This window comes from Lissotriton helveticus, chromosome 4_1 (genome assembly GCF_964261635.1).
Source record: "Lissotriton helveticus chromosome 4_1, aLisHel1.1, whole genome shotgun sequence".
Lineage (NCBI taxonomy): Eukaryota > Metazoa > Chordata > Amphibia > Caudata > Salamandridae > Lissotriton > Lissotriton helveticus.
In genome coordinates, this window is record NC_136063.1 from 1,361,167,807 (window position 1) to 1,361,189,121 (window position 21,315).

General features: G+C 44.2%; 1 protein-coding gene across 1 annotated transcript in view; it reads left to right on the top strand.

Moving 5' to 3' along the window:
* The window catches only part of LOC144829109 (pyrimidine-specific ribonucleoside hydrolase RihA-like), a 585,216-nt gene that overhangs the window by 504,757 nt on the left and 59,144 nt on the right, over positions 1–21,315 (top strand). The window contains exon 4 of the mRNA XM_078687916.1: positions 10,823–10,934. Coding sequence (XP_078544042.1) covers positions 10,823–10,934 — 112 coding nt within the window. The remainder of the gene's footprint in view (positions 1–10,822; positions 10,935–21,315) is intronic.

Sequence of the window (21,315 nt, forward strand, 5' to 3'; positions counted from 1 at the left end):
ACAGTACCGTGAGTGGGTCTTCTTGTAACCCCGCTCCAGACCTGTTAGTGGTCACGAATTGTGGGCGTAGGCTAAAGTGGGCGAAGCTAGCTCTTTCGGAGGAGAAAACCTCTGCGATTAGGCAGCTTCTGGTTTCAGCCCTGGCCAATCTTGACTGCCAAGAGGAAGGGCAGATGGAGGTGGCACCTAGGTTTTGTGCCATAATTAAGGCCATTGGTGATCTCTTTGTAGTCCCAGCCCACCCGAGCGGAAGGAAACCCAACCTACGACCGGGTCAAGGCTGGTACAACCAAAAGTGTAGGGAGGCGAAGTCACTTCTTATCGAGGAAGTCAAGTCCAAATTACCGCTCAGGACTAGGGAGGCCAGGAGACACTACACACTCTGTCAGAAAAATGCAAGGATGGAATGGGAGGATAATTTCTGGCAGGACCTCCTGGCTGCCAGTTGTGGGAAAGATGCTAAAGGTTTTTGGGACATGGTGGGCAAAAGGAATCGTCCTGACGATTCCCGGAGGACTTGCGCGATTAATGCCCAGACTTGGTTTTCCCATTTCCAAAATCTTTACTCTGTTGTTGAAGGCCCACTTAATGATCCCTTTAAAATTCCATCCTTTAATCTAGACCGAGACCTGGAATTGTTTTCCCCCCTCGATGTAATAAAGCAAATCAAAACCTTGGTCCCCTTGAAAGCAGCTGGCCCGGACGGCCTACCGGGGGACATTCTCCGTGCCTATCCGGAAGAATGGGGGGCTTTAATCTGTGCACTCCTCAATGCAATCATGGGGGGAGGGCTTGTGCCTGACTCCTGGAGAGGCGCGGAGGTGGTGCCCATTTTCAAAAAGGGCAGTCGGGACTCACCAGGGAACTATAGGCCTATAAGCCTAATAGATTCCAGTCAGAAATTGGCCGGGAAAACCATCTTGGGGAGAATTACTCAATGGGTGGACGACAATCACATTCTGTCTGACATGCAGGCTGGGTTCCGTTCGGGTACAGGAACTATTGAACAGGCCTTTAGGCTCTTGTTGTTACACTGGAAGGTGGTGGTGCTGGGCAAAGGCAGTCTCTATCTGGCCTTTATCGACCTTAAGACTGCCTTTGACCTGGTACCTAGGGAGGAACTTTGGAGGGTGCTTGATGGTTTAGGGATGCCCCCGTACCTACTGAACCTCCTCATTAACCTGCACACTAACACCTATGCCCAGGTTAGATGGGGGTTGAATGGGGAAAAGACCGATAAAATCAGGGTCGAGAGGGGAGTAAGGCAGGGCTGTGTCTTGGCCCCCACCTTATTCTCCCTCTATATTAACGGGGTGGTAGATCATCTATTGGGCGAACCATCAGACGCTCCTAGCCTGGGTGGAGTAAAAATTCCAACTCTGTTGTTCGCCGACGACACCCTCCTCATCTCCAAAACCCCCCAAGGTCTACAGTCTTTACTGAACCGCTTCCAGGATTTCTGTACCACTAAAGGCCTCGTCATAAACATAGATAAGACCAAGTACCTAGTCATGCACCCACCCCGCAAACTTGGTCGCCCTCCAATTCTGAACTCTATACCCCTAGAAAGAGTGGCGGAATTTGATTATCTGGGGATCCGTCTGAATGATGCAATGAGTTGGACTGCCCATATTGATAAAATGACTCTGGCTCACAAAAGGGTGGGGGGCGCCCTTCTGAAGGAATACAACAACTCCTCAAAACATTGTGTTGCACCCATACTTGAGATTTATAAGGCCCGTGCAGTCCCTGCTTCTCTATATGGATCGGAACTGTGGGGCTTGGGCAAGGTCGATGCACTGAGTAAGGCCGAAAATAAATTCATCAAGGACCTTCTTGCTATCCCATCGAGCAGCCCGACCATCCCAATGCTTTTGGACACTGGCTGTAAAGCCATAAGGGACCAGGCTCGGCTTCGTCCGCTTCTGCTCTGGGCACGCTTGTGGAGGGTCCCGGAGCTACAATCTTACGCCAATGGGCTGGCAGAAGTGATGCATGCCGATGGTTGGAGTAGCATCAAATGGCTGAAGGACACAAAACATCTTCTAGGGGAACTGGGTCTGGCCTCCTGCTGGCATAGTCACTCCGCTCCACCAAAGAGGATTTTAAAAAAACTCTTCTGGGAGTGGGTTGACGTGAAGCGCTCTAGTAGCCAGCAGCATTGTAAAACCACCGCAGCTTTCCTGTTGTTTAAAGACGTTGCCCTGTATGAGCCATATATGGATATTATAACAGTTGCCATGGATAGGTCCTTGTATATAAAATTTTGGCTAGGAACCTTGCCCTTAGCGGATCTCTGTTCAAGGTGGAATAAAGCCCAGCACACATCACGCTTTTGTGCTTTTTGTCCGGACAAATCAGAGACGGTGCCACACTTCCTTTTCGAATGCCCGGACTATGGTCGCCCCAGATCACGTTGGCTTGCCCCCATTTGCAGAGAACTGGGGACTCGTCAGCACTCTGTTGCCCTTCGGATTCTTTTAACGAACACAGCCCCTCCTATTGTCTGTGCTGTTGCAAAATTTTTAAAATGGGCTTGGTTGATAAGACTTAGAAGACTGTCCATATCAATTTAATTCTTTTTTAGCTAATTTATTCTGACATATTGTGTTTTAATTACCATTCTATTTGTACAGTCTTACTTATTTCGACATGCTGTTTTTATCTTTTTGTACTGCTTTTATGATATGTGCATATCGAAATAAAGCATCAATCAATCAATCAATAACTTTGAAAATGTAGATGAATCTGATTTAAGTTTGAAAAATCATTTAGCTTAAGGTCTGGCATGCCAATTTACATGCAGTTCTTTGCATGAATAAAAAACTTAAAGGAAGTCAAAAAAGAAGGTAATTTTAGCACCATAGGAAATTTCGCTCACATCTCAAACCGCTAATTAGAGTAACACCAAACCTGGCATGATAGTAGCACTTTTCTCAGAAAGCGTGGTTCAATGTAAATCTGTCCAGTAGATTAAGAGATACTACGTTTTTAAAAAGCTGCCAAACGCACTTGAAATGGTTGATACTTTTGTAGATCTCTGGCATTTAGACTTCTGTTAGGCACATTTTTATATTTTCCCAAATGGGACTGTCTCAAGGAGTCAACATTTAATGTAGCCGAAGCCCACTTCATTTTGCGAAATGTCTCAATACAGACATGACTGACAACTCTACCGTTAGGCACACAATCAGGGGTTCAATAAGGGATCTGAATATGCTCAATGTTATTGACTCAGTGATATACAAATTAAGTCAAAGGCACTGTGACGTAGGGCTTGATTTAGATCCTGGCGGACGGGTTACTCTGTCACATTGGTGACGAATATCCTGTCTGCTGAAAGATAAATCCCATTATATCCTATGGGATTTATATTTCAGTGGATGGGATATCTGTCGCTGTTGTGACAAGGTAACCCAACCCCCGAGATCAGGCCCTTAGTCAGAGTTGCACATAGATGTGTTTGCACACTGCCACTCACTCATACACACGGACATAGTCTCCATCCCTGCCTCAGCACCACGGCAACGAAGACAATGGCTCGGTTGATGTTAATGTTATTAGTTTTAATATTCATGCTAACACCTACATTGGTGTAGTGGTGCTGAGGGGAATATAAAACTGAAATCAGAAGGAGCAGATTGAACTCTATTGCCCAATTAACCTGGTTTTCAAGGCCTATCAAAGGTGCAGTAGTTTACATGCCTGGAAGAGTATTCCACAATTTGGCAACTTATATCAAAAAGGATCTACCTCTGTTATGAACCCGATTAAACCTTGCTATGCCAGTAGGGGTTTATTAATTGAGTGAAGAATATGTGTGGGAACACACTGAGTGAACTATTTTCCAAGGTTGGGGAGGCCCAGTGTGATATAGAGTTCTGTGATCATGGCAAAGGGATTTAAATGTAATCCTTTAAAATACTTGGAGCCAATTAAGTTTATTCAATGAGGCAGATGCTATGCATATCTATGTAAGCAAAGTGCCAGTTTTGCTGCATCATTTTAAATGTGTAGTTGCCTTTACAACCGCTCTAAAGAGGCTCTCAGGAAGAGAGGTGTTAGAAATGGGATCTCTGGTTGGCTAAGGCTTGCGCCAAAGCCAGGCAGAGACCACCACTCTAGTCAGGGCAAGGGAGTTACACGCCAAAGATGAGCCCTGTTCACCCCCTTGGTAGCTTGGCACGAGCAGTCAGGCTTATCCCGGAGGCAATGTGTAAAGAGTATGCTCAACACACACACACACACACAGCAGCCACAAACTAGGTACACCACAAAAGAAACTCCACACAAGGTTATATAAATAATAGCCTTTGTATTGTCATAAACACATTAGAAACACAATCACACATTTACACTGTGCCAACTGGCATGGGCAATATTCACAGGGGATTATATACAGGACCAGGCCAATTGGGCCACGGTCAGAACCATCAGAGCAAGTAAGTAAATGCAAATATAAAACACAACCAGTAACTACCGGTACCTAAGCATTATCCTATTAGCCCTAGATATAAACCCACATTAGGCCCAAACCTCATCAGCATAAACACATTACGCAATGGGCCTCACCAGCATAAACACCTTATGCAATAACCTCATAAGCATAAACACCTTACGCAAATTGGTACTCCCCCAAACATCATAACATGACATTAGGCAGTAACACGTTAGGCCCCAAACCTCCTTAGCATAAACACATTACACAATATCGCATTAGGCATAAACACATTATCCTAACCCTCAGGATCCTAAACACTGAAATTACCCCCCAGACCAACTGCCCTTCTCCAGGGCTCAAATGCCCTCTGTCCAGAATGCCAGGGTGCTAAGCTGCCACTTGCAGCTAAAGCAAAAAGTGTGCAATGCGCTGGCACCACTGTACATCCTGGGTCCCCCTCTGGGACTCCTCAATACACTCTGGCCTAAACGTTGCAGCTGCCCACTAATTGCTGTGCAGCTGGGATGAATTGTAGGCCTGGGCACCACTGTGCCCTGTCCTGTCCCACTCAGGGACTCTGATTCAGATATGCGTCAAACGTGGCAGCTGCCAACTGTCCAGTGGGGCAGCTGTGTACAAATTAGCCCTGGCACCAATGTACCACCTGAGCCCCTCTCTGGATCTCTAAACACATTGCCCCATCAGTGCAACTCCCCTCTAGCAAGAGGGGCAGCTGTAAACTGGCCAAATCGGGGAGACCACAGGCCCCTCTTGGCCCTCAGCCAACAATGTGTCCCCCCCCCCCCCCCCCCATTGCAGCGGCCCGCTATCTGGCGGGACCGCCCAGGAACTGACAATGTGCCTCAGAATGGCAACACCAAGGCGCAGCTGGAGCCCCCAATCACCGAGAGTCTCTCTGGGCGTCTAATCTCCTTCTGCACCGGTCATTCGGGTGCTCCCTTTAGCAAGGGGGAGGAGGCACCCACAATATGTAAGTAACGCCCCACTCACCGGGGCTGCTCAGGGCTCTGCTCCTCTCGGGGGAGGCTTCCTCCAGCCAGATGTGCGGGGATTTCACTCTTGAGGTGGGCGCAGGCACTGACAATGTGCCTCGAGCCCCCTCCACCTCCATCACCACGGGCTGCAAGCTCCTCTGGTCAGCGTGGCACCATGCGGGGCTCTCCCTTCGCCACGGGAGCCCCACCGAACTGCTGCAGCACTTCTCATTTTCTCCAGCGACTCTGTGGGCGCGGGGCTTCCCTCAGGGAGGCGGCAGTCCTGCCCCACATCAGGCATCACGCGGCCCGACGTCCTGCTCGGGCCAGCGGCGGTTATTTTCTTGAAAGTAGAATGTGGCGTGAGCTCCCTCTAGGGCAGCAACGCAGGGGGGGGCACCCGCATCAAAGATAACCACAATAGCGGGGTGGGCACCTGCTTTCACCGTCTATATGAGGGGTGGGCTCCCGCCACCCAAATCGGCATAAATGCTTGGTGGGCACCCGCTAGAGCACCCAAAAAGCGGGGTGAGCACCTGCTTAGTTCAGTAAAACGCAGGGTAGGTTCCCGCTTGATTCCCACGCTGTGTAGGCGAATCCCATTGCTGGGATTCCCTCCAGATGCTCTGGCAGCCCAGCACTACATAGCATGCATGCTCCGCTCCTCTTCCTGGCAAATAAAAAGAAAACCAGTACAGCGCTCACAGGGCGCAAAGTGCAGCAAAGGTCCTGGGTCCTGCAGAAAATTCTCCCAAGTTCAAGGGGCATAGCTGGGCCCAGGGAGGTAGCCCCCCAGGGCGGTTCCTCCTGGGCCCCAGCAGCAGCAAGCCCCAAGTTAGGAACAGCACACCATCACAGAACTGAACACATTCATGGGGTCACAGCCCCTCTACTTATACCACCTAATCCTTTGTCTGTAGTGCAGGGCATGGGGGAACCAGATGCATCTGGTTCAGGGGGGATTTGGAGCACTTTGTTTTGCAAGCTCCTCCTCCCCTTTGTCAGGTGGGGGGCTAGAGGATCAGACACACCACAGGGGGCGGAGCCAGGATTGTAAAAGGCAGGCAAAATCCTATTCAGAGTCAGGGGATTACCCCTCCCACTACTCCCAGCACAGATGTTCCATTCAACCTAGTGCTCACTCACCCTGCCCCTCCTGAAGCCAAACACACCTCCCCGGTCACTCACAAGCCAGACATGCAATTCACATCAGGCAGGCAGACACATAGCACACAGAAATGCCAACTTCTAAAAGTGGCATTTCTCCCATAGTTATAATAAATCTGTGCACACCATTGCACAGCATTTATTCTCACCATTTCATACATACTAGACTTGACCACACTGCTACTCTCATAACGGGGATTACCATTGACACACCTTATCAGGGAATCCCCCATGCATTCCTATGGGAGGGCAGGCCAGCCTTACCAATGTAACACTGGACCACAGTGCTAAAGTGCTCAAAGGCCTAAAATCACCAATTCCAGGTTATAGAAAAAGGCTAGGAGAATGCAAAACGTTTCGGGGTGAACCTGCCAAAAGGGCCAAATCGAACAGGATGAATACAATAGTCCTGGTGACTCAGAATGGTAGCATTGACCACCACCCGACAGACCGAGGGTGGAAGGTGTGGTAAATTTCCCTCAGAACTCAAAGCAAAAGAAGCCTAAATGAAAGCCCAGAGTTTTCACCATCTTACTAGGGCTGAGAGGGTCCGTCCATCCGGGGTCAAAAGATGGAAGGGAAAAGTCAAATAGATTGAGTATGGTTAACCATTACTCATACGTTTTGTTGAAATTAAGTTTCAGGGCGTTATATTTCATTCAGGTAGCAACAGCTGACATGCACGGGTGAAAAGTCTCAAGGAGGTCCAATGCTGACCTGTCCATGGCTATAATTAGCTATGTATTATCCATATAATACATACAATTAAAATGTAATGATTTCACCTATAAATAGATGTAGATGTTGAGAAGAGTGGGACTCTATGCCGACCCCTGAGGCACTCCATGGTTCCGTGCCTTGAATTCTGATAAAAGGAGGGAGGTAAACTGCCTCATCTACTCTTCAGATAATATCACATCATGGCATATTGACCGACAGATCCCAGCCTCTGACAGTCTGGATGAAAGGATCGTATGTGAGACAATGTCTAGTGCAGCAGACAAGTCAAGTTGTCCTAATGCCGATGAATCTCCCTTGTCTATCACCATTCAATGGTCATCAAGGACGATAACAGTGATGTTTCTATGGCAATGAGTTTGCCTGGTCTCGGTTCAGGGGTCAACACCACTCAATACCACAATGATAATCTTCTCCATTTCTGTGGAAGAATTCCAGCCTCACCAACTGGTTCGTATTTAGATCAGTTATTAGTTTAACCGAGTCACAAGATGGCTGTCAACAGTTCCTGGTTTGAAGTGCTGCAGCCAATCAGATCTCAGCATGAGATCGGGAGGTGTCGCGGATTCATCCCCTCCCTATATATACTACTGGAAATTTCTTTAAATAACTACTGATCGTATTTACACCATTTGAAAAAATGCATCAACAGCTACCTTTCTGCCAAATTAGGTGTAAATTTGATCAGCAGTTCGGGCTATAGCCTTGTTTCACAATTTCCTATGGAAATTGACATAGGGAAAACTAGTTTTGGGATCCCTCCTTTTTCTCGGCCCCCACTTGACGTATCACCTGACACTTTCCAGACAGCAGCTGAAGTAAGCGCTGAACTGGTTTTGCAAATTTCACCAAGATTCAGCATGTGGTTGGGCTTCAATCCGGATTGTGTGGTCTTGAAGAGGTGGCTGTCAATGAGGTGGGTGGCTATGTTACTGTTTATCATTTTTTCCATGAAATGTGACGGGTAGGGTAGCAGGGAGATAGGCCTATAGTTGGCTAGTGTCTTTCAATCAGCTGAGGGTCTCTTGTGATGGAGGAGTACTGTGACATGTTTTCAGGTGTCTGGGTAGGTGGCTGTAAGTCATTCGCAAACAGGGTGAGGGCCATGCTGATCAGGTCCAGTCCATTAAAGAAGACCTGGTGATGGCTGGGGTCTGAAGGTTCTCTAGAGTGTATGGACTGCATGGTCATTTTTAGTTTCTTGTTTGGTAATGGTTGGCCAGGTGGTCCTCTAAGTGTTGGTTGAGATGGGCACTAGGACTGCAAGAGTGGAATGGTATAATTTGGCATGAAGTTGTCATAGATGCTGGAGATCCTGCTTCTGAAAAATACTTGATGCAAAGGTCCTTAGAGGGGGGTATATGTGAACATAGATGATGGGATATCTAGTGATGTCACTTCCTGTGCAGATGGATGATGGGAAATCAATGTCAAGACTTACGTGTACTTTACAAGATCATTTAACAAATTCATTTTTTATACATTTACGATTTATGGACAATCAACAAAGAAGATATAGTATCCTTTGTCATGTTGCTACAAAATATTACAGAACATTACAAACCATATGTATTATGTGCTCCATCAAAAAAACATATCCGTGCACAAAAGGATGAAATGGTTGCCATTATGCCTTGGCATATCTTGTGTCACCATAGTTTCCAGCCAACGGAAAAATCATTATCAAGATACAAACAGTAAGTAATATGGCACTTGACTGGGTATGTTAAGCCATGCTGATTACAGAAAAGGGTGCTGTCAGAAAAGTCCCGGAATATAAGAATGTGCTATGTTGCCAATTGAAACATGGGTGTGAGAAAAGGAGGTATCCCCAACTAGAGATCCTAAATTGGGATAACTGAATGTTTGAAAGAACGATTATTTAGGAACAAGGGTTTTAAATAAAAAGGACTGACGACAAAAGTTACTGACAACAAAAGTTACTGACTGTGGTTAAGCAATAGAAGGTGTGAAGGAACATATCATCAAAAGATATTTTATTCAAAAATATATTTTTATTTTGATCTTTATTTGGAATCTGGTTTAAACATTCATTAACGATACAACATAGGTTATCGTAGTATATATTTGATGTTTGTTATGTATCGCAATACAATTCAGTAAAAATATACATTTCATAAATAGATTTCGAATAGATACAAAAAATGATATATGTAAAAAGGTGAATTTATAGTCACAAAAACATGGCTAAAGATACTTTGACATTGCCAATTGAAACATGACCTAGTGAGCTGGAAATGAAGGAAGAAGAGGGGAGGGATGAGGAGGAGAGATATGTTCAGTCCAAACAAATACCTGTCTCTAGTTAGAGTGCAATATCTCACCAGTATAATATTCTTTTCTGAAATGAGGGCGGCATAAAGATGGGAAAAGGAGGTAGGGACAATAGAATTAGCCGATGGAAATGGCTCATGATCTTGATCAAGTTAGCAGGGTGGCTGATGTGCTGAGAGGCCTGTCATTTATAAAAGCCCCAAATCTATGAGTTTTCCCTGTATACCTTATGGGTTGGTGCCAATGAACGGTGACCACATAAGGCATGCTCAGTCCTCCACATTTCGTATGTGCTATCTTTCACAAGACTATCAGCTTTGGTTTCATGTTACCCCATACAACGTCCTTAATTCCCTTATAATTGGATCGCAAGAGTGACATTTTGACTGGTAGTAGCAACATACATAGCACATAGTTAAATGAAGGCACCACCACCATCTTATTCTGCCCTATAATGATAGATTCAACTGTGATCATTTTGCATAATCCACATTAGTTCTGAATAGGAGTGAGTCCAGATTTTCCCATATCATTCTTTTAAGGCGTCTGGTTATGTAAACCCCTGGGTACTTAAGTACTAAGATTTCCACTGCATCCTATAATCCACAATGCTGGATTTCTTTGTGACATGGGACAGTCCCTGACTCTTGTCCCAGTTGACTTTATAGCCTAATAATTATGAGACATCAGCGAGTGTGTATATATCAAACACATCTGGCATGGATCTGGACTACCTGAATCCATGTTGGGCACCCCTGAATTATTTGGATCAAAGATCACCCGTAATCAATGAGAAAATTGAACTGTTACTAATAACTGTTGGTTCCATAATGATGTTTTTTATCTGGTCAATGAAAAGGTCAACATACAAATCTCCATATTACATGTATAAAGTCTGAGTAGCCATCACACACATGTGCCTTTGTGATGTTTGTTAATTTCAATAATTAACACCATGCTGAGTAATAAGTAAAGAGTGAAGTGTGCCATTTAGAACTACTTAAACAGCAAGTGTTGCAGAACTGTGCATTATGGCAAATTGAGCGCCTTTCTATTGGATTTTAATGTACACTGGAAATTCTTTTAACTATGTGAAAATTCTAGAATTCCATGTAATTTGCCCTTGTTGCAAATACATTATTCATGCACAAAAGTATTAATGACTGGTTGTTATTGTTTTGTACAGCTGACTCTGATTGCTACTGGGCCATTGACTAATCTGGCTATGGCAGTGAGAATGGATCCATCCTTTCCAAGCAAACTTAAAGATTTATATATTATGGGAGGAAATATGGAATGTAAGTACCTTTGATAACTGTACGTAACTCTATTGTAAGTGGTCAGAGGTGACGCTCACTAATGCCAACATGACCAGGTCTCCCCCAATTTCTTAGAATCTGTGTACTTGGTTACCAATATTGCTAATTCTGCTTTCGACTCGGAACATCCTTCAAGTTATTTTTATGTTTTGAAATATTTGTATAGTAAATGTGATATCAATAGAACTTCAAACTGCTGAAGTTTCCCTTTCCACATGGATGGTAAAGCAGTAAAGATGCATAGCTATTAAGTTTTGTTTATGTATACACGCAAACCATACCTGTAACTCAACAGCCTTCTGTATCCTCTTCCTCGCCACACATGTGTACACATGCTCACAAGAGTTTCACATTTCTTTTAATCGGGGAACCTCCAAATTGATCTCAATCGTATAGCTTTCAGCGATGAATTTAAAACCGGTTTCCTCGTGTAGTTGAATTCAAATTTCGTTAAAGTTCATCATTGCGTTACAAAATCCAAATACTTCACTTCTTATAATTCCATTCTTGGAAACATTTTCTTAAAAATGTCCATGTCATAAACATATATAAGGATGATTCAGTTATTGTATTTATATTTCATGTTCTGTATATATTCAAATATAATAATTGCCATTTGCCAACAGATGTTTTGCAACACTTGCTGCTTTCCCTGGGTAAAAAGCAAGTTCAAACATAAATAAAATAAATATTTGGTAACTTCAAAATTGCACCTACACTTTTTGTTAAATAGAAATCATAATCATCCAACTAATAGCAACCATTGATTCATAATATAGTTCTCTATCCTCTATTCGTATCTGCGCCCAATGACGGTAGAACAGGCTTTTCTAGTCATTCCGTCCCATACATTCCCAAGCACAAGTCAAAAAACTATTTAAAATACCATCTAGTTAAAACCCCAAATATTAGATAATTCTGCATTCCTAATAGATTTCAAAATTAGATATGCTTGTACATTTCATGATGTCAAATTTGTCTGTCAATCATATGGACACCATAAAGGACAACATCATAGGATTTTCCATGTTAAATGCTCCTTTTGTTCACAGTTGAGGTATTGAGGTATTAGTCTGGTAATTAGACAAGAAAACATACAATTTCAATAGCTCTTAGCGTTCAAAAAGGTATAATTCAAATCAACAAACATGTAAGCACATTCCCCTTGTTCTGACAATTCCGTGCTTCCCAATTCTGCAATTCATTTAAATCGTTCATGATGATAATTAATGTAAATCTCATCATGGTATAGCCATATTTTCCTCTTGGTTATATCCACTAAATTTATCATTCCTCTATTATCAATATGTTTTTTTTTCTTTTCAGCTACTAAGTTAATTGAATCCAACTTACAGTAGGCCTGCTCAGTTTGTAGCTTTATTATTGTAAGATGATTATTTATTTCAAGTCAGTTACCTAAATCAATCTTAAATAAGTACCAACTTAGTGGTGAGTAACACAATGATATATGCATTATAGTTCTCCAAATCCACTGAACCACAATCTTAAACCACACCTATCCTTCCAAATCCATTCTTCATACAAAAAACTGATGCCTCACATGGTATGTAATTCAAAACATTAGAGATATTATTTAAACTGACAATAATATATCCTATTTTCGCGTAATAAACGCTTCACATTCTAAAAGCTTTCCATCATGACGGCTTTGTAACACTAATGTACTCCAATAGCAGCTCTTTGCCAGACGTTCCAAACCAACACTTGCAAACCTGGCTTGTTTGTTCATGCAACCCCATTATAGAATATGTATGTACTTCTCCATAATCATTCACATATACTGTAGATCTGACCGTTATGATGTGCATTTTCCTATTCACTTCACACACCCTAAGGCTACAACAAGCAAATATGGCTAAATCTATCTCCTACGATTTGTCTTTTCCAAATCACTTTATACTCCCTAAGGTACATCCTTTCACAATACTTACCAATGCAGAAACAGACCATCTCACCAACAATAACGAAATCCTAGGGGTTTATTTATTTATGAGAGGCTTGCGTCACCGGTGCATCACTTTTTTTGATGCTCCGGTGGCGCAAGCCTATTAATCATGCCTATGAGGCTACCCAAAGCCACTGTGCATGGCTGTGCACGGCCTCATAGATGTCAAGTAAGACAAAGCAGAGCAAGTCACTGTGTTGCCTTATTCTGGGCCAAAGCGGCATTCCATGGGTGTTGCAGTAGGTTCTCCCACACTATACCCATGGATTTTGATGCTGCCCCAGATTTACTTAATCATGTAAACCTGGGGCAGCGCTAAATCCTTACGCCTCCCCAGAGCTGGCGAATTGAGGACAAATATTTGTATTTCTCCTTGTTTTTTCCTCTTTCCATGAGTGCCGTATTCCGTAGCACACATAGAAAGAGGAAAACACCTCCCAGGATTGTTTTTGTGCTGGAAGTTACCCCTTCAGGCACAAAAGCAATCCTACCTGCAATGGAGGCACCCGGGCATGATTGTGCAAGGGTGCCTATATTTGCGCTAGGCACCAATTTGTGCACCAGTGCAGGGGGAAAGGAAAGGAATGCACCATATTTCATAAATACGGTGTCTTCCTGCCTCTTTACATTGGCGCAGGGCAGCAAGAAGACTTCACTAAAGTGTAAGTTTAACTTTGTGAATCAGGCACTAGAGGGCCTATTTACAAGCCCCTTGCACAACTGGTGCATCACTTTTTATCATATAAAAAGTAATACCCAAGCGGGACAAGGTGCTTGGAAATAAGACCCTCAGTTTGTAGAATGCTATTGCCTTGTTAAGCGGAATGACAGAATATTTTGAGGGTTGAACTATATTACCAAAGGCACCCAGAAAATGTTTTTTTTTTTTTTACGTTTTGCCATGTTCTCAAAAATATATCCAGTGATCAGCAATGTAAAATGACATGCTTTCTTTGAGTAATATAAAATGAGATGATAGTAACCGATGGTTTTTACAGTGCTCAGAAATTTTTATAAATGGAGTTTGAAGTGCTAAATAAAACCAAGTTATATGTTGGGGAAGACAATGTTATGTTATGGTAATTGTTTTTATAAAGCGCAATGTACACTCTTAAGGAGCCACGGTGCTAAATACAGGGGGCCAGATTGACAAAGCCCTTGCATTGCCCGTGATTCACAAAAAGTAATGCAAGGCAATGCAACATCTTTATTGAGATTTACTAAGCCACTCAAAGACACCATGAATGGTTCTGAGTGGCTAAGTACATCCAGAGCAATGCAAGGTAGTGCAAATGGCAGCCTTGCGTTACTTTGCATTTGGAAGGCATGTCATGGTTGGAGCATGGGCATCCCCTTATATCTACCCATGGATTTTGGTGCATCCCAGATTTACAAAGACTAGTAAACCTGATAAAGCGTCAAAATCTAAGAGAGGCATAATGAATACAAATATCTTTATCTCTCTTCATTACTTCCTCTTTCTACATGTGCAGCATTCTGCAGCACACGTAGAACAAGTAAAATGTCTCAAAAGATTGTTTTTCTGCAAGAAGGTGTCCTTACCTTCACAAAACAATCCTGCCTGTAACCAAGGCAACCATGACCATTGCACAAGGTGGCCTGCAGTGGTGTTAGGCAGCATTCAGTGCATCAGCCAATGGAAAGAGCAAGAATGTATCATATCTTAGTAAATATGGTGAATTCCTGCTCTCTCCCTGTCACACAGTGCAGCGCAGCAAGTTGTCTTGCTCTGTTGCTTAGTGTGTCTTTATGATAAATGTGCCACTGGATATCTGTTAGCTCAAGTTAGGCCACAGGGGGAACAATGCTACTTTGCAAAACTAAAGAGAGCCACATATTTAGTTTCTTTCCGAAATTGTGAATTGTTGACTCCTGTAAGATAAAGAGAGGAGTTTTGTACCGTAACTCAGATACCAGTATCTTTAAAGTGCTGCCTTTTGTTCAATTTACTTTATATTATGAAATAGCACACAAAGGCACTGTTATTGATTCTAAGGTGAGTCTGTATTTTTAGAAACTTCTGTAAGCAATACAAGCATATGTACACAGAATTAGTTTATTTAACATTACCTCCTCAACCCTTCTCTCATATCAATACTTACAAGATTAGGGGCCAGATGTAGGTCGCCCAATACTGGTCGGTAGCGCCCGAAATTACCAAATTGCGGCCGTTACCGACCGGTATTGGGCTTTTTAGATGTAGGTGGCATTTTTGTTGGATTCGGTATTTTACCGAATCAGTAATTTAAGGATTCGGTAAAATACCGAATTCTTAACATACCGATTCGGTAAATTACCGGATCCAGGATGTAGGGAGCACTCAAGTTAGTGCATTCCTCAGTTAAGGATTCGTCATTTATCACCAACTACAAGTTGGTGGTAAATAATGAAAACCTTTGAAAAAGCATTTTTTTTTTTTGCTTTTCCAAAAGTGCCATGTTGCAGAAAGGGCATGTATGTCTGCAACATGTGCACCCATACACAATTGAGGGGTGCAACAGGGACACCCTGCCACCCTTCAATGTTTTCCCCCTTTTACCGAATCAGTATTTACAGATTCGGTAATTGACATTCATTCCTAAGGGCCTCCCGGCCCATAGGAATAAATGGCAATTACCGAATCGGTAAATACCTTCGGTAAATACCAAATTTTACAGATTCTGTAAAATTTACCGAAAAATGACCTACATACTATACCGAATCGGTATGATTCGGTATTTAAGAATAGGTAAATAGTATTTACCTACATCTGGCCCTAGGTGTTTTAGCCTCCCCAGGCATCACATTGAGCTAAAGCCAACCAAAAAGATATCCAGCAAAAAATATACCCCTCCAACCATATTGGAAATAAAAGGGAACGGAGTCCACAACCCTTCCTGTTTTTTTGTCTGCTCTTCAACACCACAGAAGTAGAAGGTGCCTATAGTAACATTTAAGGTATGCCCTGGGAGGTTGGGACTTCTGGGGATACGTTCCAGACATTTTTTCTTTCCATTCCTTGGTAAGTGATGCAATGCTGGGCTTTGTATATGTTGGCCGTGAAAGTTGATCTGGCTTTGCCATATGCAGTCACTCTGGGGGCCTTGCCCTCGGTAAAATACTGTGTTTATTATTATGTGTACAAAAGACGTACGGTTTTGCACATTTTCAGGTTTTGCCTGCACAGAGCTTGCGCTGTGTTTGTTAAATCTCTTGTAATCAATATACATCTTAAAAGGGGCTTACAGCACATCCTTACTTTCATTAGTTCATCTGCTTCGCACTTTGTTTTCTTCAGTTTCTGCCGGTTGTAGCATGCTATTTCTGATTCTTTTCTAAACAGTGGAGTTTGGCCCAAGTACTTCTTTTCATCCACTTTCTTTGACCTACTTTTTCCTTTGTGAGCAAGCGTGTTTGGTGAATGCATGTTATTTGCGTAGATCTGCTTTTCTTTTTGAATGAGACCCTCTCCTTCACCACCACCCTCCTCTCATTGATCCTGCTCCCTTTCAATTGTGTTTGCTGTCTGTTATTCCCCGCTGTTCACAACCCACTCCCTTTCCAGTTCACACTTGATGCAGGAAATGAACCACACAATATAAATGAAAACCGTCAGAGATATAGCGTTGCTTTACACTCCGTCTTCATCTTCTTGACAAACAATTTACCTGAGAGGAATGGCAGAATTAATTGAGAGGAGACAATGTAGCATAATAGGCATAGCCACTGACTTTAGAACTGGGGGGACCTGTGATTCCCTACACATCACGTCATTTTCCATTGCTTATAACAGAAAATGAATATGTCCTTGTGTAAATTAATTTTTGCTCATGTTAAGTGCTCCAGTGCCAGCCATTGGTTCGTGTTTGTGCTATATGAAACTGTAAAATAGAAAATATACAATAATTGTCTGCTTTATTAATTTGATATCTGTGCAAATTCAAGCAGTAACTGCAAGGCACTCCTGTGCAAGACATGCATGCGGCTTTTATGAACTTAAAAAAATACCTTGTGCATGTGGCCTGATTTTTAGTGAAGATAACTGGGCTTTCTTTTCCATTGAACCACCGTTCATTCAATTAGGGGTATCCCCTTTCGCTTGTGGTCTTAGTTCGTTTTTCCCCCATGGTGCTTTGTTTCCCAACCGCCACACTCCTCCCTCACTTTGCTCCCAGCTACCAAATTCTCATATTTACAGGAAAGGCAACGCCCAAGTGTCAGTAACATATTTGTACAAACAATGTTTTTTTTTCCTTTCACACTTGATGCAGGAAAAGTACTGAACAATATAAGTTTAAACTGTCTGAGATGTGGCTTTGCTTTGCACTCCATGCTCGTCTTCTTCACTAACAATTTCCTTGAGAGGAATGGCGTTCTTCATTGAGAAGAGATGATGTGCAAAATGGGCAGCAGTTCCAGATTACCAAATAGGCAAATTAGGCACCGGCCTGTGGGCCTCATTCCTTTTAAGGTTTAGGCGACAACTGATCAAATTAATATTGATTTGATCTTGAAAGAAAATTACAATCAAGCTTTCTTAAATATTGTTTCCAAAAGATAGAAAACAATCAATCAACTCAAAGAAAGAAAACCTTTACATTAAAGACTCTATAGAGTAAATGATAACCTTACTGTAGACCAGGATATGACAATCTTTGCTGGGGCTCTTCGACGAATCCCTCCCTATTACCAACAGTTCCTCTCAACTCTTCGTAGTCCCTCTCTGACATGTATATCATTTGCTTTATGGCCCTTCTCATACCAGTATAAGGTGTTGGAGCACTTTACATCACACACACATAGACAATGAATCATACATGTGGAAATCAGTGAATATAAAATGTTACATAAGGCAAAAGGGACTAGAAGGTGTAGGATGCACGTCACCCATACCGTTAGGCATTTTTTCAGAGTTTTTGCCCTAAAGAAGCACAAATTCAGGATCCAGAACAGAACACCCTGGGTAGGGTTGACTTTATTTAAACAAATTTACTTCTACACAAACATACACTTTTTTTAGCAACATCATGCAAAAGAAAGACTGGGAAGAAGACATAACTTTCTAACCTGTACCATGTAGCGTGCATTCAGCTCTTTGATGGCAGTTCATAGCTCACTGTGCTAGATTATGATTGCAATTTATGAACTGCAAAGTAACAAAAAAATCTCTGTGACAAAAGCAGTAACTCACTGAGCTGTGTACATGAAATACTGTTCTTTGATATGCATGGGAAACATTCTTTGCAGCAGGCATATTAACCCTCTGCACTACTATAGATCAATCAAAACTGCCACTAGACAAAACTCCCATCTCTCGTAAGCAGGTACATTACTCACCAGAGTTATTGTGACACTTTTATTGTTGTACGAAACTGCTGGCTATACAAGGAACTTTGCAGTGCTTTTAAAACTGCTGCACTGCCACAAAACAGGCCCTCAGAAACACATCCAGGGGCATATTCTCAAAGATCTATCACTGAATTATCAGCACTTTATCGCAGCCAAAGTCGCAATTAATGTATCGTCCCATTTACAAGCTGGTGCTAACAGCCCATATTACCAGTTTACCTGCGATAGCAGTCGCAAAAAACATCGCCACCGATGTCTCCGGCAACTAACGCTAATGATATGCAGAGTAGGCGTTCCCATGCAAAACGCCATGACAACACCACTCCTCAGCATTCTCAACGACCAGCCAGATTGGCGATAAGATCACAAAACATGCGATAAGGCATGTTAGTAGCAGGATTTTAACACCTGCTCTTACCTGGTGTAAAGTTGGACGACAACCGGCACCAGACAAGACAGCACAGCCCGTAGCCACACATGAAGAACAATAGATGCCCTAGAGCAACTGATCATGCAGTCTGGAGCCACAACAGTGCAACAACATCCACCACCACCCCCAGGACCCCCCCTCCCACCTCCCACCTCCCCGCGCCCTACCCCGGACACCCCCCCCCTTGGACAAAGATATTGCACATCAACTCTACGAAATCAAGAACCAAACATTTGGCCTGAAGTCACAACACCTAACATACATGTGTGGTCAGAAAAAGGATAATCATACATTCATCTCATAATATCCAAATAATATGTTTATTACAGAATACACTCAAAATAACACTTCTGAAGAGTCATGGCGGCAGATTCTGTAAGTCACAGCCTGCAAGACAGAAATCTATATAAGAGGGTTGTGTCATGCGCTCATCAATGTATAGAGAGAGAGATTGAAAGAGAGAGAGATAGAGATAAGGAGAGAGAGCGGGAGAGAAAGGGAGAGAGAGACAGCGAAAGAGAGATAGCGATAAGGAGAGAGAGAGAGAGGGAGAGAGAGCGAAAGAGAGAGAGAGATAGAGATAAGGAGAGAAAGAGAGGGAGAGAAAGGGAGAGAGAGAGAGAGAGTGAGAGAGAGAGAGAGAGAGTGAGAGAGAGAGAGAGAGAAAGAGAGAAAAAGGGAGATGGGGAGAGAGAGAGAGAGAGAGAGAGAGAGTAAGAGGGAGAGAGAGTGCCGACACTGCAGACCCAGGCCTCACTGCTCACCTGCTGCCACCGGTGTGTTTCCAATCATGTGCCAGTATACACTGCAGTCCCCCAGGTCCCTTATCTGAAACAGTTTCCAGAGACATGAATGACAAGAGTCCATACAGTTGCACATGCTATCAGCACTTGCCTGCCCCTGCGCACACAGGCTGCAGCACCTCATCCCCTCCCGCCGCACAGCGGTGATTTCCTGCCCCTGCGCAACCAAGACTCACTGCTCACCTTCCACACCGGCGTTTCTCCAAGAGGGCCCACCACGTGCCGGTGGGAGCTCCAAGCCCGGGGCCCTCGACCATGACCCTCCACACCATGCAGCCCCGCACCACGGGCCACCAGGTTACACACTTGATTCTGGGTCTTGACTTAGGAATGGCAGAGACCGTATCAGTGCACATGGCATCATCGCAGGCTGCACACACGCTCAGCTCTTGAGGTGCCATAACTCTGTGAACCGCGAGGCAACGCCACGTGGCGGGAGGCCCGCACTGCCCGCGGCTCAGGCCTACACTGTGGTCCAGCAGGGCTCACACTGATCCTTGCCTGTCCCGACTGCCAGAACGGTGCATCATCGCAGGCTGTACACCCGCTCAGCACTTTAGGAGCCCCTACCTCAGTGCACCGCAAGACACCGTCCCGTGGTGTGTGCCTGTGCCTGCCACGGTGTATCCGGTGCCACCAAGTCTGTGCACCGCTAGCCATGGACCCTTTATGATTGAGTCCTGTGGTGCAGACGCCATCATGTCAACCCCAGCACTGGGCAATGTGAGGTGGCAGGGCCATAGGCCCTCATGCATAAATGATAACCACACGGAGACACCCAGTTAGAGAGTGGAAATGGCGTCCAGCACGTGCACCAGGCCCTTTTTATTGGCAGGGTCACATGTCCGGTGACGCCTGTGCTGGATGGGTGTGGTGTGGGTGTAAACCAGCCGTGAGAGAGTGGCTGTGGCATGCTGACAACTAGACCTGTGAGCAGCTGATCCCTGCAGGGAAGACCTGCAACATGTAGCGTTGTAGTGTCCCCCCTCCCCCGCCCCCCCTGTGAGCGTAAACAGAGTGGGATGGCCTGGCGTATGCCAGTTCAGTGTAAGGGTGTGAACAATGACCCTGGGGCTCTGGGCGTGGTTCCGTCCGGGGCTGGACAAGGAAGTAACTAATGAATGTGTCTCCATAGTAGTGTCGGCACCACCCGGATCGCAATCGGCCAAGACCCACAACATGAGCAACATGGACATAAGGGGGAATCACTGACCCTACATTTATCTATACTTCCACACTTAAGATCATAGACGTGACACATCTGTGTGAATATGAATGTTTATTGCACATTCAGTTAAGTGTTGCAGCTGGAGCAGTACAGGGCCATGCAATCCCCACTTTACATTGTTGGCCTGTTGAGGGCCAGCCAGAGTCCTTCAGGGAATGACAAGTACATTAAAAGAGGAGGAGTTCAGTCTGCAGTCTGATAGCTGTGACCAAACAGAATATGGCAGTCCATGTCGAGGTCCAAAGTGAGTGTTGCAAAGTGCATTGGGGACAGTGAAAGGTGATGATGCAGAGGGCAGAACCAAGCAGAAACAGGCCACATGGCGGAGATGAATGTTTCTGCGTTCTTCTGACCACAAAGGCAGATTAATCTGCATCTTCGTCCTCTGCTGTTGCATGTGCCTCACATGTGGGTGGTGGTGTTCTGTCTCCAGCACTGTGTGGCAGTGACACCTCAGGGGCCGGAGGTGGTATGTATACCACACTGTGTCGCACTGATACATCAGGGCCCGGAGATGTGGATGGGGTGGTAGAAGGAGCATGCATCAGGGCCAGGGCTTGTGGCAGCAATGCCATGAGGAGGGT